This window comes from Pempheris klunzingeri, chromosome 11, assembly GCF_042242105.1.
Source record: "Pempheris klunzingeri isolate RE-2024b chromosome 11, fPemKlu1.hap1, whole genome shotgun sequence".
Lineage (NCBI taxonomy): Eukaryota > Metazoa > Chordata > Actinopteri > Acropomatiformes > Pempheridae > Pempheris > Pempheris klunzingeri.
The window spans coordinates 8,341,895-8,358,702 of NC_092022.1; the positions used below are offsets into that span (position 1 = coordinate 8,341,895).

At 41.3% G+C, this 16,808-nt stretch overlaps 1 protein-coding gene across 1 annotated transcript in view; it reads right to left on the bottom strand.

Annotated features, from left to right (window-relative positions):
* tp73 (tumor protein p73) overlaps positions 1-16,808 on the bottom strand; it is a 25,164-nt gene continuing 8,356 nt past the window's right edge. Inside the window, exons 4-14 of the mRNA XM_070839415.1 lie at positions 13,554-13,802; positions 4,975-5,161; positions 4,634-4,749; positions 3,936-4,045; positions 3,360-3,502; positions 3,127-3,215; positions 2,813-2,940; positions 2,363-2,517; positions 2,043-2,175; positions 685-778; positions 1-402 (exon numbers count right to left, since the gene is read on the bottom strand). Of these exons, the coding sequence (XP_070695516.1) occupies positions 1-402; positions 685-778; positions 2,043-2,175; positions 2,363-2,517; positions 2,813-2,940; positions 3,127-3,215; positions 3,360-3,502; positions 3,936-4,045; positions 4,634-4,749; positions 4,975-5,161; positions 13,554-13,802 (1,806 nt within the window). The remainder of the gene's footprint in view (positions 403-684; positions 779-2,042; positions 2,176-2,362; positions 2,518-2,812; positions 2,941-3,126; positions 3,216-3,359; positions 3,503-3,935; positions 4,046-4,633; positions 4,750-4,974; positions 5,162-13,553; positions 13,803-16,808) is intronic.

Consider the following 16,808-nt stretch of genomic DNA (forward strand, 5'->3'; position numbering starts at 1 on the left):
TCAGTGAACGTCACTTTCCATGAACTCCTCCTTGATGGAGTGCTTGTTACGTGACAGCTTGCAGTCGGGCATGTCGAAACCAAAGTCGGCCCACTCATCAGTCGCTGCTGCCAACCCAGATGCCCCAACGACACCTGGTCTGTTGGGGATGGTGATGGTGTGGCGGACACGAAAGTGGACAGCCTCCATGACGCGTTGACGTTGCAGTTCCCCGCTGGCAGCCCCAATGGCCGCCATGGCAGAGGCAGCCATGTTGCTGCTGGAGCGAAGAAGCTGCTGGCCGTGATAGTCGTGGTGATGACTGGATGCAGGCAGCTGGAGGGGAGCACCTTGTTTCATGTCCTGCAGACCTCGCCAGATGGTGTGGCGGGGCTGCTCCGGTATCTTCAGTGCAACTAAATCCTGGTAAAGACACAAAGTTAGACATTGGAGGAGTGGAGGGATGAGGGAAAAATGAGAAAAGAATAACTTAAGGTATGTGTTTGCTTATAGATATAAAACATATGGGCCCTGTGCATGAAAACATTGTTGTACATCAACATTTTTCTTGGAACTTTTTACTTCCTTGTTTGTTCTTTCCTTAATTTTTTCCTTTGTTTTCTATGAAGCTCTATACACATAAAATGTGTTGTTATAATTACTAATTTCACTGTGAGATTATGAGTGCAGAAACACAGCATTTACCTCCATGGAGAGAGTCTGGAGATGGTAGATAGACTGGAGGCCTTGGGAGGTGAAGTACTCAATGAAGTTCTGACAGCCCAGACTGGTTAGAAAACTGTATGGGGAGAAAAGCAGGGCTGCTTAGACGGCCATTAAACCACAGCTACAATGCTAAAAGTAGGACTATGATTTAAAAAATCTACTTCATTAACAGGAAAAGGAATTAAAAGCAAACGTGCAGCTGTGCTTGAGTAAAGAATATCCTATTTTCATAATTAAGGTCAGTATTTAGTTTTAAACAACAGGGAATTGAAAAGCACTTCAGCCTGTTATGTTGCATCATTATCTCATGATCTAAACAAGCTGTTATAAGTTTATTTCAAACTGAACAAAAGAATTAGGGCACAGATCTGTAGACCATCCTGACAGATGCAGTGGAAGTCAAATCATCAACATGCATTTATATTAATGATTCATAAGTCCATTCTTGCTTTAATGAAGAACCTTTATTATAAATACAGGAAATGTTAAAGTTTTGGCAACATACAGTATAATCAGAAAAAAAGCTAACTGTGCAATTTAACTGTACAATAAACATAACAATCTAGGAAGCAAAAAGTAGGACAAAGTCTGCTGCATCAAAATAGTAAAAATTTCAAAAGCAAAGTCGAAGTATTAAAACGACACATTATCTTAGAAAAATATGAAAAAAACTTTTAACTTAAACAAAACTTAAACAATGGAAAATTCTTTTAAAGAAAATTTGCTGTAGTGCATTGCAAAGAATGGCCACAGTGACAGTGTGAATGATTTTAGATGTAATTGTGTGACACACAGTTTGAGCTTTTGGGTCACATAACAAACCCTCTGGCTGCCATAGTGGAGGTCTACAACTCTTGAGCAGCTTGGCTGTATGACCAGAGTGAATAGACACATGGTTATTGTGCTGTTTTGAAGAGGGAGCTGATAAACACACCTGATTTAGGCACGTATATGCTACCAGTACACATTACTTTTACTTAATACATTACTGAATTGACCTACTCCCATACCACAGCTTTTCCAGATAAATTCTTTTTCCAGTTTAGTTGTATTACGTATAGACATGATTTCATCCAGTGGACCTTTACTAAGGCACCAGCCATAGTTGTGAGCAGATTTGTAATGTAATTGCAAGCCTTTACAAAGCAGCCATAATCAAATCAAACTGACTGTATAACACAGTTCAATCTAGACACATTTTGCTGCAAAATGAAATTTGTACAAACAAGGCCAAACAAACTAGCTAACCATTTCTTTGTAACCCAACAAGTGCATCTGATTGTCTGCTGGCCTTTTACAGGGGGATAAAGAAGGAGTGTCATTGGAGGGTGAGGTACCTGACAAGGCTGGGGTCAGGGTTATACGAAGGGGGCGGGCTGCAGTGGGAAGCGGACACTATAGTCTGACTGCTGTGTCCACCATTCATATCACCATTGGCCTGCATGTGGTGGCTGTTGAGCATATTTGAACCTGTGAGAAAGGCAGGGGTGATCAATACAATTATGAGCAGCAAAACAGCAACAAAGAACTGTAGTATGATGGCTTAGAAACGCTCACTTGGAGCTGATATTTTCCGATCAGAAAACTTAATAACAAATTGGTTGTGTGTTTCATGAGCAGATCTGATGTGGTTTGAATCACACACGTAGATACTTACCCATATGAGCTATGGAGGTGGGGGCAGTTGGGTGTTGCTGGGGCTGCTGCCCCACCAGCTGGTTGACTGAAGGCGTTTTGCTGAGACCTCCGTGGGCATGAAGCTTGTTCATGTTGGACAATGGAGAATAACAGGATGGGGGCGCTATGTGGCTCCTAGAGAATGGAGGAGAACGTTGTTGAGGTTAGAGGAATGTCTGCGTTTGTGTATTAGTGAGAGCAAAAGACAATTGAGTTTTTTGTGAGGGATTATTCTGGTTTATAACTTTAGTTTCTCCCCTTTCATTTTCTCAAAATGAGTCATAAAGAAATATGTGTGTGTTTTTATGCACCTTTTTGTGTGAGCATGTGTTCGGTTGATCAAATCTTTTCACTCACGCATTTATGCTTAGTATGTATCTGTGTGTGCCAGCAGGTATCTTGTGCATTTGTTAGTGTTGGAGTGACTCACGGCCTCTGCAGAAGTTGCTGTTGTGTTTGTTGTCTGTAGGAGTCCACCAGCTGCTGTGGCACCAGCTCCACCAGCTCCAGACTGTCTTTAATCTTCATCAGCAGCTCAAAGTTCTCCCGACCACGAACCTGGACACAAACACAACACACACAATAACATAAGTCATTCAGGGAACAATGGCTGGCGAGTCCGTCCTGTAGACACATGCGTTTGCTTTCAGTGATTGAAATAACAGCAGAAATACTTCCACCTACTGCAACATCAATGAATTTGACCATTTAAAGTGCTAAAATTTCATGCATCAAGACTCTTACTGGAATATAGTAAATCTCTTCTTCTCCATGCCGCCTCTTCCTCATGTTAATATTTTGACTGGGAACATTTGGTGGACTCTGTTTGAAGTCTGCAGACGACAGAGAGAGAATCACAGTAAAACAGGTTTCACGCTCTCATTATTTTTGAGATATATCTTGGACTTTTCACAGGATGTTTAACTATTTCAATCTGTAGCTAACATAAACATGCCATTCAGTTTAATTGAACTCACTGCGCTTGTTGGCACTGCCATTTTTGACCACATTGTCATTCAGAGCCTGTTGTTCCCTGTAGTGGTCCTCATCTGCTTTACGGTCTCGGCCAGGACACGCACATATCCGACCTTCAAATGACCTTCTGCCCAACACTTGACCGCTGCAGGGAAGATAGAAAATTAGAAAATATACTCATCAAATGAAGTTTGTTAAGAAAACCTGGTGAAATGTTGTTTCTCAAACACTCCAGATTAAGTCCAAGTGTGCCTTTAGTTTTACTTAAGCTTAGTGGCTATGGCTGCAATCATTTTATGCTAAAATGTATGTTATCGTCGTCGATGGTAGTGAATAGTAAACATACATATATAGAGGTGGGATATAGTATAATCTGATGTGTATAATGTATGTGCAGCACTTCTGTGTTTGTTCTGCGTCATTTACCAGTATGAATTATAAATGCATAAAATCTGAGTCCTCAGGACCAGAAAGAATTTAAATAAGCAAGTGAGAAAGAGCTGAGAATTGCTTTAAAATGTAAAAGCACAACCTTGTTTGAGCTGTCTGCAGGTATGAATTGTGAATCGTTGACTTACTCCCTGGTTTCCAAAGTGATGATGATGAGGATGGGTCTCCTGTTCATGCCGCCCACACAGCTGCTGTTGCACATGAAGTTGTACAGGATGGTGGTAAACTCAGTGCCCACCTGAAACACAGAGCAATAAATGTCATCTCTGATAAATGGAAGCTGAAGCACTGAACTATTGTTGGCTTGATTGTTTGTTTAATTTCTCATTCATATCGAGGAATGTTAGGATTTTTCTGGCTCAATTTCTTGCTATCTACACACCTCACAAGTTACAGTGGATGTGTGCGACCCCAACACTAGAGGGCGGTGTTGCAGTGCACTTTGCTGTGAGGCCAGACGGCGTGCTTTTCATTAATCTCCTGAGGTGCAATCACAAACGTGATGATTTCTCACTGTTGAGCTTGTTTGGACATGCCCAGCATCTTTATTTATAGATGTGCTTCCTATGAAGGGGCTCAGTGAACTCGACTTTTTCTTTGGTACAAATGTGGCGGATCCATTATTATCGATATCTTTCCAACATTGAGATATGCAAACATTTCCACAATCCACATCTCAAGTCTTTCTCTGTCTGCAGCGTAAATATCCCAAATCATTTTATATACACAGTGTAGACCATAACTCTGATGCTGAGTCAGTCACTACGGTACCTAATAAAATGCATTGTGCATCTCTATGATAAACAGTAGTGAATGAGCCGCCAACCTGTGGAGCCTCATAGGGCACGAAGACACTCTGCCGGCCTGTGACAGGATCGTCCACGTACTGAGAGAGGTTGTTCCCTTCCACTCGGATCAGATGACTGGCGGGGGCCGCTTGACCTGTGGCGAGAATGATGGAAGAAAGGTGAGGACACAGTTGATCAAAGTCAAACACATTCCAGACACCAGACAGTCTTGTTTATTAAAACTGCAAAATCTTTGTGCTTCACACCAAAATTATGATAAATGAATTATATATCTCATTCTCTCCTGAGTGATTTCACTGTCATTGACTCCATAACCCAGAATTATTAGTGTATTTTGGGTTAGGCTTGTTGATTATACCATCATTGAAGTCTCGCCCCAGCTCGTGGTTGGGGCAGCGTTTGACCACTTCCGTGACGTGCTCCGCCTTCTTGTAGACAGGCATGGCTCTGATGATGCTGCCATGTGGAGGAGAGGAGGACAGCTTGATTTGGATTGGACATGTCTTGGCAATCTGACAGTAAAGCTTCTTCAGCAAGGGAGAGTACTGGATGGGAGAGGAACACACACAGGGCCAGAGAGGCTTGAGTGAGTGAGCTCGGTTGATAAATGGCTATTTTGTATTATGCATATGTTAGAAAAAGCAACAGTGAAAGATATTCTGAGAACATCACAATCATTTACATGCCCAACAAATTGCTGATCACAGTTATTGTGTTAAAATAAACATCCCAGCTGCATGGAAATGGTCTTTCCTTTTGAATTTTAATTTACAAATTTAACTTAAGGTATTTTGCAGATACAGAGTAAGAATCAGATCCATTAGTTATCAGGTAAATATCAATGAACACATTCTCATTTATATTGATCAATGTAATGCAAATTAAATAGACACTAAAGACACAAACTGCGAGCTATATCTTCTCAGTCTCATGGTTAAACCTAAGGAGGGGGAAAGCTGTGGCTGTGCTACAACCAACGATGTTTCACAGGGAAGAATTGTAAAAAAGAGGGTTATTGTGAGGTGTGACCACAGAACACTAATAATCACATTCACTCAAGACTGCAGAACAACTTTTGTCATTTGAGGAAAGGGAGGGCATGAAAGGAAAGGGAAGATACTGTAAAATAGTCTGCAGTAAAATTATGTCTTATGTGCAGTAAAGGTGATTAACGTGTTATTAGAATGAATAGATTATTAGGTTTGTGGGTAGTAATGTGGAGAAGTGGAGGTTTAAAAGACCATTTAAAAAAAAAATGGTCTCAGTCGTCTGTATAACTGCACAAGTGAACAAAAAAAAACTTGACAAAACATGAAGACTGGCCGATAATTGAATGTAGGATATTTACTACTGCTCATCAGCAAGTTACAGAAAAGTTAAGTTAAATCTGAATATGCTGAGCCGTGCTAAAGACAAAGTCTTGATTCCTCAACCCACAAGCTCTTATACTACATGTATGTACATGCATGTATGCGCGTAAACACCAGTGCAGATGCGTTCATGGACACCGGGACAAGGGATGGCATAGCCGTAACATGTCAGAACAAAATCTAAAAAATCTTCCCTGTTAAAATCAAACAGGGACCTTCCAGAAAAAAACCTGAGAAGACAGTTGTCCTGTGTGGACTTGCTACAATGAGCTGACTACAAATGCAACAGCGCACCCCATGGCAGAGATACAGCACATTCAGCTCATAGTCTGTAATGCTGCATATCAAAACATGAATAGCATTTCTCTACTTAATAAATGAGAAAAATCTGAGATAAATGAAAAACATCCAGAATCCCATTTAATGCACGATTTTTAAAGTTTTTATCTGAAAATTTCCATCAAATCATACGTCATTTGGTGAAAGGCTTGACTTTCATACATTTGGTTTTAGCGTTTGAGTTAGAGCCTGAACCATGGTATTAGCCTTATGTCACCCATCGGTCATCCGTTTTCTTTGTTATGAATGATTTTCAGAAAATAAACAACTTAAGCAAACATGTTATCTTGGAAGCATGTACATCCAATTTCCACAACCTTTACCTCTCCTAAAGGGACACGCCATCAAAAGCTCAGTTTACTGGTCATAACAAGCAGAACTCACCCGTGAAAACGGGTCCTCTGTGGCATATTGGGACCTCTGCTGTGTCATATTCAACAATTCTTTTTTAAATCTGTCTCCTTTTTAATCCCAGAAGAAATAGAATGCTTTCCCCTGTTATTCCTCCTTTTATCATTGTCCTTTCTCGCCTTTTATTTCTAAACCCATCTTCCCTTCCTCAAGCAAGATCATTCTTAGATATCAACTTCAGTTTACTTTTTCATTTGACTTTTGAACTTTGATCCTTCTGCACCGAACCGCTCCTCATAATGCCCGTGATCCACGACATTTCCAAATGATCCAGACTGTGATTTGACTCTCCCACCTCTCCCCTGGGAATGAGTCAGACCTACAGCAACAACTGCTTGGATTCCTTGTTGTGACACCGTTACTAAGCCCCTCACAACCACGCACACACACACAGACACACACACACACACACTTAGCCATGAGCCTTCCCTTGAGGGTAATGGAAATACCTGTGCACAGTATTACCTTTTCCCACCTAGCTTTCCCTGACAAGTCTCAACAGTCCGGCCATACCATGAATAAATAATCTGAAACAGCAAGGCAGACTTCTTATTTACAGACCTGAGAAATTTTCCTTCTGCAACATTTTCATCTCGACGACTAACCCAGTGGTTTACCTTCCAGCGTGATCACAATAGGAAGAATAAGAAGTCTTTTTTCATTTGAGAAGACAAACATAGAAATGTAAGCAGCATCCAGTCATGGAGGTGGTTTAATGCACATGTGCAGAAACATGCAGGCAGCACAGTGACTTTGTGTTTAAGTACCTATGACATCCTATGTCACTAATGTAATGCTTGCTAGCAAGTGACTTGCAAATATCAGGTATAAAGACAACAAGTCAAGTTTAAATTTTTTTTTTAATGTTTTCAGCTACATTATTGCGCAATGATAATAAAACTGTCAAAATAATATTGTTCATATTTAGGGACATGTACCGTCCTGTGAGCTAATTAGTCACTTACAAAGACACTTTGCAGGTTTATTGAGTAACATCTCAGGGTGTTTTGATGTAGAAACTTACTCTAGAGGACAGGGGTGAAGGCTGTGTCACAAAAAAATACTAATTTTAATATTTACCTTTACCCACAACATTCTCACAGCCACAATGTTACATATTCAGATACAATCCAGCACAGCCATGATTTGCAAAAGATCTTCCTTTGGCCATTGCTAATATTCTTTCCATCTTATAACCTTTCAGACAGGAGGTAAATAATGATTTGACATTCCACTTTTACTGTAAAATTCTGTCCAGTATTACTGAGGTTCTTGATCCACAGAAATAGATCAGTTGATAAGATGTGGGATCAGCAGGGATCAGCATTTGGTGATATTGTTTTTGAACATCTTAGAGTTGACATGAAAAAGTCAAATTACTTTTTGTGTTTTCAATCTTCCGGGGTGTAGATACCATGGGAGGCGTCTCGACTTGTCCACCACACAGACTAGTGTGCACATGCACCGACGACACACAGGCATGCACATTCACAGACATACACACAAATCTGTGAGTTCAGCTCCACGTGAAGTGCAGCATTAATAAAAAAAAAAAAAAAGAAATACAGTATCTGATGTGTATCTTCCTGTACAGACAAGAGATGCTTCAACTTTGCTTTGTTTCAGGAGATAGAGAAGGATGAAGGAGAGGAAGGAGAAAAATGCGATAAAAGGTTGAAGTGATTATTTACTTTGTCAATGATGTGGAAAAAAGCTTCAAGGTGACTGAGAACAGGAAATTAAGACACAAAAGAAGAAATAACGTATCACATAAAGATAAGATTATAAATAATGATAATTTCTAAATGGAAATCCTGAATCTGCACCATAAACCATGGCAAAATCCCCAACTTTCCACCAATTTTTATTAATTGATAATCTTTACTTGAATATGTTGGCAATTTTTAAGATATCAGACCACATTAAGACAGGTGATGTACAGACACAAGCTTTGCAAAGAACCACTATGCTTTTTACCACTAAGCTTTATGGCGTGGCAGCCCTCATCCTCTGAGTCTAACAGATGGTGACGTTTAACACAATTTACATGCTGGTTTTTTCTGGAGGTCCCATGGGTGTTTTTGTTTTACTGCAAAAACTGTAATGCAATTTGAATTATAAATACATTAATCAAATCTTCTGGTATAGAAGACACATAGAGACACTGAGCAATTCAACCCAAAATGTTGAGATGTAGTCATGACCTCACAAAAGCGCTGTATAATGCTCTAACTTGCTGTTCGTTCATTTTCATTGAATCCATCCATCCATCCATCCATCCATCCATCCATCCCTGCCTCTACATGGTGGACCAGTGGAGGCAGGTCCTGACAGGCTCCTGGATGCAGGGTGATAATTGCCAGACCGGCATCCACATACACAAGCAACAGCTTGCCCGCTGTAAATTTGCTTAACCATCTAAATATCGAATAGGTTTATGCACACGCGCTCACACACACACACAAACAGGCACACAGAGCTGACATACAGTATGCATGCTGTACACATCCACATACTCTGAGTCTAATTTCTGTACAGTCTTAAATTATATTGGATTCAAATCAGTGTAGAAAATTGGAGACTCTCCTCCTTCTTCTTTGACCTCAGGGTAATTGCTGTTTGTCTCTGTGAGACTTAAGGGGAAATAAGGAATGATGTAACAGCATTTACAGACTGGTTTTCTAACAACAGGTCTATCCCTAAAGTATTTTATGAGTCATTCAAAAGTAACATTTTTGCCTGGGCTAGCAATACATTTTTATTTTTCGGCTAACCAAAATCTAAAAATAATCATTTTTTACCCATTTAGCCTGTTGGCAGATCACATACTCTAAGTGTAAGTTGAATAGCTTCATACTGATTGCTATTCACCTTTTCCTCTGGATGCATTTGCAGTTCTGGTACCTCGGTGACTGTAGGAGTTCAGTCTAGACAGGATAACTTACACACAGTGTTACTCAGAGTGTTAATGGACACACAGCAGAATACAGCAAATAACGTATTAGTCTCCTGGACTGATGGCTTCCCATAGTCCAGAACATTTCCTGACCAATGTTGATACTGGATATTGTGCACTATTAGATATCAATCGTGGAGGTTGTTTTCTCTATTGACTATAAAAAGCACTTGCATCTGCTTTATAAACTGATCTGAATGTTACTGTAAGTTATGAACAAATTCAGGTATTTTGTTGTCACTGATAAAACACATCTGAGAACCTGTGTGTTTTCTCCATAGACTGTATTCTGTGTTTTTCTCAGATCTGATGTTTGGCAGGACGGCCAGTGGTGGCCATGGATGGTGCATGGGGAAAGGAAGGGATGGATGCATTGTGCAGGGCGTGTTGGGGCCTGTGTCTTAACAGAGAGGCTAATAGCTGGGAAGAGCAGCTTCTGACAAGCCGCCTTGTAGTGCATGCTCGAGCCCGCACCCACCACATCACACCCCCTCCCACTCCTGACACATACTGTACGCACGCGTGTGCGCGCGCACACACACACACACACACACACACACACACACACACACACACACACACACACACACACACACACACACACACAAACTAAAGTTTGAGTGTATGGAAAGAAGTCTTATTATTTGACAAGGCTGAGGTGTTAGATCTCATTTCCAGCCACAGAGGCGCTTGCCTGCGTCCAAGCCAAGAATCATCTTCAAGAGGCAAGAGAGCGGCAGAGTTTCAGAGCTATTATCACTAATGCACAGTGTCTGAACTAGACAGGAGGGGGACTGGAGGATTACCAGACTAGCTTAACATGGGCTTGAATGGACTTAGTGTATGGGGAAACATTGTGATTGTGCCTTCTCTCTCTCTTCTCTTCTCTTCTTGAATTGAGATCTTGAGATGTGAACTGACTTGGTCAGCTGTATGTACAGCCCCTAACCTAATCTAACCTAACCTAACTTAACCTAACCTAACTTAACCTAACCTAACTTAAGAAAAGGGGGTTTAATGAGAAACGGAGAAAGCTTGTGGCAATAGGTAGCTACCTTTCTTGTAATGTCCCAAAGTACTGCATGCCACCCTCTCTTGGTGGGAGGCAGAGGAGTGGGGATGGGAGCGGCTAGGTAACTGATTATAGTCAATATGCCCCTATGGCATTTGGCATTCCCCACTGCCTGAAGCTGCAAGAAATCAGAGAGGAACCAAGCGACTGTTAACTCCTTCATTCAAACAAAGTGACTCAGTCTGGTCCACATAGTCATCCTTTCTCTTCAAGCATGTCCAAACCTGGGGCCTTCCACTGGATTTGCATAAACCCCCCCCCCCAAATGTGCATGTAGATTAAGCACACGCAAATCCTCATGCAACCCTGGTGTTATTTGTGGGGAATCCCCTCCCATTAGCAGAAATGCTTTCATTCTGAAAGGCTTGGCCATAATCCCTTTTCTTTTCAAGACTAACACTTCTAAAAACGACTTACCGACATGATCTGAGCCCTCAAAAATCATTTCGTCCCTGAGCTCAAACATAGCATGGTGAACCTTTATGCTCACTTGGTTTTCTTGATTTACTTTTCCTCTGAAATAGGAATAAACTGCTTTTATTTGGAATTAAACTATTTCTTGCATTTCAAGAAAATGTTTTAAAAGAAACAATTGCGTGTACTGTAGGTATTGCAGATGTAGTTTATTTTATGTATGGCTTCCTGTAAGGTGATCAGTGGCATAATATTGTATTCTAGTGGATCACACATGATCCCACTACATCATTTCACTCATGAAAAATGTTTTTGTTGTGTATCCACTGAATAATAACACTTAAATACATCCTCTGATACTTCGCCAATCTTATAATCAGGCATGCAAGATAAAAACAAAGCATTACAGTAAACTCCATAAAAGCTATGTGCAATCACCCAGTCTCTCTCATTCTAATCCCTCCTATTTAATGGCAGCAAAGGAATCTGAATAATCATAGGTTTCCTCACAATCCTTTTTCTGCTGCATCACCATCTGTACCTTAAATCGTGTGCCAGTCAAAAAACCCTTTGTCTGTCCTCTACTGGTGTCAAAAAAAATGATATGACTTGAATTCAGGCAAGTGGATTCAAAGCCTTCTTCTTTATTCATAAAATTGGGATCATTTTCAAACTATTATCCATGCAAACCAAAGCCAATGAGAGGAATTTCTTTTGTTTCAAAAAGGAAGGTGGGACTGCTGGGTAGTGTAGTTGAGTAAAGACACTGAAACACCACATCTGTTGGCAGGCAACCTTCGATTTAAAGCAAAAAAAAAAAAAAAAAAATTGGGGCATTATCAGGCCTCTTTGATTTGATGTGTTTCTTTAATCAAATTATTAGGAGGAACAATCCAAACTGTACAGGATGCCAGGGAGAGTAAGCTTCATTTGAAGGGCGGAGTAGCAAGTATCATGCTTCATCCAACAAGTTGAAACAGTTTTCTGCCAATATTTCATGATTTTATTTCATTGCAGTAATTTCTCCGGTAAAACAAACTAATAATTTTTGTCTCTGTTTCTTTCAGTGCTGTTTGCTCGTGAGAAAGACTTGAATCTGAGATTGGACGTGAAAGAAAGGTGATGATAGACATTTTAGAAGAGGACAGGGTGAAACTTTAGGCGCCATAGGTGACAGCCTTGAGTGTGTGTTAAGATCGGAGGAAGAAAAAAGACAGAGAAAGAAAAGCTGCAGGTCAAAGACCACCACTCTAATGTCCGGAGGGGGATCTTCTTACATCATGGGGGGCTGAGTAAAGGAGCCCACCATGCATGGTTAATTCTAACAAACACAGCCGTGGAGGAGCCCCTCAGTCGATCAAACAGAGACATTCACAGGCCTGAAGGCTCACAGACGCACACACACACACACAGAGTGAAGGAAGTGCAGTTTGTCTCTTGGTTCTCTTGTTTCAGGGAGGTCAACTGTGTGACAGTCGGAGGTGACACCTTTCTAGAAGGAGACCTCTCATCGTGTCATGACAAATTACACAGCTCCCATTTCACCTGTCTCTCAGCGCCATCACATCACAAGGTAGTTTCGTAGTTTGGTGAAGTTTTTCCCTAAGTTGTTATAAGTTCAGTCATTTTTTTTTATTCTTGTACCCCATAAAATGGTAAAATGTATCCTCTGACCAATGTACTACTGCTACCTTTGTGTATTGGTAGCAAGAGCAGTAGCAGTAAGAATTATTTTCTGACATTTATGTTTATTATATTAACAATACATGTGCTATATTGTCCCTGTTGCAAAGTAAGGATAATCAACACAGCATGTCCTGAAAATTCAAATCAAATACCAGATGTTGACTTGCACAGTATTATTACAATATATTGTTTATAGTGAGGCTATAAATGATGTGGCAATGCCTGAACACTACAGTCATTGGCAGTATTGGGGAAACTTTTGTTAACTTCTAAAGTTAATATTAAACCTTGTGCTTTACAAGATAGAACACTCTCTTATGATGGTCTCACAAACCAAAATGTAAAATTCTGAAAGCTCAAACTTTCTTGGCCACAAACCAAACTTCCCTTGTTGCTTTCATCACATTAGATTTGACTTCTAGACATGAGTCGAGGATGAGATGAATCACCAAATGATGCACTACTTTCTCTTGCGTACGATAAGTCTGCACATGTGCTGGCTTGAGTGAGTGTATGTGCATGTGTGAAATAATGTCTGTGTGTGCATGTGCGCAAGATAGTTGCTCAGTAAGACAGCGAGCAAGAAAAAAGGCGAAGAAACACACAGACTCACACACGTGCACGCACGCGCACACACATACACATACACACAAAATGCATGCCAAAGCCAAAAAAGTGTGTGTACTCACAGTCCATGTGGCAGACTTGGCAGTGCTAGACTGCTGGAAGGACACTTGGAAACAATGCAGTCCAGGGTAGTCGGTGTTGGATGGGATGGCCGGGGCAGGCGACAGGCCCTCGAAGGTGGAGTTGGGCTGGGAGTAGGGTGAGGGGGTGGGCACGGCCGATGAGGAGGCGTTCTCGGAGCTGTAGGGGCTGGCGGAGGTCGCACGGCTCCCCAGGCTCTCCATGCTGCTGCTCAGCAAGTTGTATTGAGACTGGGGAGAAAGGAAGAGGGAAGAGAGTGAGCGAGGCAAAGAGGGAGGGAGAGAGACAGAGGGAGGGCACAGGTAGAGGTGCTGGAGAGACAGGGGCTTGGAGGCTTAAAGGGAGTTCAGATTACACTGGGATGGGAGTGTTTCAGGTAGTCTGTGTGTGACACTGCATGTGTGTGGGACGGTAGCATGTATAACTGTCCAGGTAGGTGTCCATGATCCACGCTGAGTATGCCTTGAGTGATTTATACATGAAAAATGTGTGCTTGTGTGTGTGACAGAGTGAATGAGTAGTGGTTGCAGTGAGGTCCCCACAGTAGCCTCCCCTGGGGCTATATGAGGCGAGTTGTAAAACACAGGAGTAATCTGCCTAATTGCTTCCATTCCCCTCTTGTCCTCTCCACTGTGTTTGAGCAGAGGGAAGATTTGTTGCACTGAAGTGTGTGTGGTAACACACTTGTCAAAGTTAACACACTCTGTGAGGCCCACATGTAGTTCTACAGAGACTCAGAAGCTACTGTAGAAGGAAAACTGCTTTGTGGCTACTGTAATTTTTTTTTAAATCCATGTAAATTCCCTGCAATACTACTTGAACAAAAACACAGAAAAGTTTGCTCCCCTTCACTTCCCTTCCTACCATTTCCTCCCACATTGCATGTCTATAGGTCCTGTGTGTGCTCCTTCAGCCATAAGAGTGTGTGTAAAAATAGAGTAAAAAAAAAGCCAATTGGGAATTTATAAAGTGATTCTTCTTCCTCTTCTTCTACAAAATCACACAATTACTTTCTTTGAACAACAATGAAACCATTAACCAATTAATTCAACAAGACAAATTAACACAAACAGTTTCAATCGTTCACAATAAAAAATATTCCTAGCATGTATTCATACTAATTGCACTGTACATATGTGGGTCAAATAACTGACAATGATGGCAAGTTGACACTGAAATAGCCACAGCATTGCACACATAAAAAAACAACAAAAAATATTTTTTTACCTTCTTTTTCACGTAGTACATCCTCTAGTGCTTTAATCTCATTTGTCAACTCTTCAGTCAGAAACGTCCAAACACAGCAAAGCAAAGAAAATGTGGGACCATAACCTAACTAGAGAGTTCAACCAAGGTGTGCATCAGAGGGCACACCACTCTCTCTCTCTCTCTCTCTCTCTCTCTCTCCCTCTCTCTCTCTCTCTCTCACACACACACACACACATGCACAGCCAGGACAGGGAAAAGGTGAGGACTGGTGTGAAGAGAGACGAACTATAGACTGAGACGAGGGGAGAGAGGGAGAGAGGGATGGGAACCCAAAAAATGGTACAACGTTCTAATTATGGCATGCCCGGACATAGACGGCAATGCCGGGGCGCATGTACACACATGCTCCAAAACACCTTGTGAAGGCCTGCACAAAGTAAACACTGTCTGGTCTAACGGGAGAGAGAGAGAGAGAGACAGAGAGAGAGAGAGAGAGAGAGAGAGGGGCAAGAAGAAAAACACATGAAAGAACAAGAGTTCAAGGGTCAGAGAGGGAGAAGACGAAGTACAACAGATAACACGAGTATGTCAGCTGAAAGCATGAAAGCAGTTTGATCTTTCACTTGTTCCCCCCAGTGCACCCAGAACGTTCATTTAGACTGAGGGTGCTGGTCTCTTTTCCTCATAATTTTCTCTTGCTATAATCCCCTATGACATACTGTGAGTTATACATTCCCAACCTGAAGCCAAACCCAGCATCCCTTCTCCTCGTGCCCCTGTCCCTTAGCTCTGCTTTAGACACTGACATCTAATGAAGACACAAAAACTGAGACAAAGTTCTGCAAGTATATGTAAACTTGATGTGTTTCCAGGTCATGGTTCATCAAAAGAAAGCAAAGGTACAGGTCAATGTCCTGGGCTGAATGTAAACTGTGTGGCTTAAATGAGGATACACGCATGCGTGGGTGTTTGGATCTATACATTGACTCTGACTCTGGTGCATACAGTATATGATAACTGACTCACTATCTTTGGGTTTTGGAGTGTTGCTTCAGATTAGAAAAGAAAGTTGGAGTGATCACTTTGGACTCTAGGAAATGACAACATTTTTGCGACTTACTGGTATTTTGAAGACAAAGCAATCAATAAATGATTTGAATTACTTGTCATATTAGTTCACCCTCATGAAAAACATGAAAATGAGTATTGAAGCTGATGTTTATTATCTCATGATAGGTGTATAAAAGAGTCTGCTCTCCCTTTTATATCTGACTGTTTACGACTTTTGAAATCCTCCTCTAACAGGTATTGTCAAAGTGGGTTTATGGACATAAGGTAAGTCCAGGTGTCTGTGACAAGAAAAAAAAAACACACACACACACACACACACACATGCAGACACGCACACACACTGCCACACAGACCCATGAGCTCACAGGTGTGCTTGCTCTTGATACCTTAACTCGACCCAACAAGTTGAAACAGAGCTAAAACCTCTTCTGCCACTGTGTGAGCGAGTGTGTGTGTGTTCACTGTGTGTAAGTGTTTAAACCTCCCATCCCAGCAGCATCTGATGTCCCCTATGGGCAGCCATCCTGGTAGCTGCCACTCAAAGCCAGGCTTTAAAGGCTTAAAACATTTAGAAACGTAGATAAGCCCACCACAACAACCCTCACTTGTCAAGATGAGTGAAACATAATAGGTTGAGTATAAGGAGTGTATCGCCCGGCTAATGACCTCTGTTTACACTGAACTCTATAGTCTTATTAAACAGCACACTTTTAACACAGTCCACAACACAGACTTGTATTGCCATGAGGCCCTGTTGTAACACAGAAACAACGAAGTGACAAAAAAATGAATTTTTTGCTACTTAAATGAAAGACATGGCATCATATTAAACGTGGAGCATGTCTAAACGAGGCCAGCTATGTTAAATAGAGGTGAGGATGAGAGTCATGTGTAAGAAGGCTGCCCTCTGTTGGGAATATTCAGCAAAGTGCGAGAACGGCATACAACACTCATTC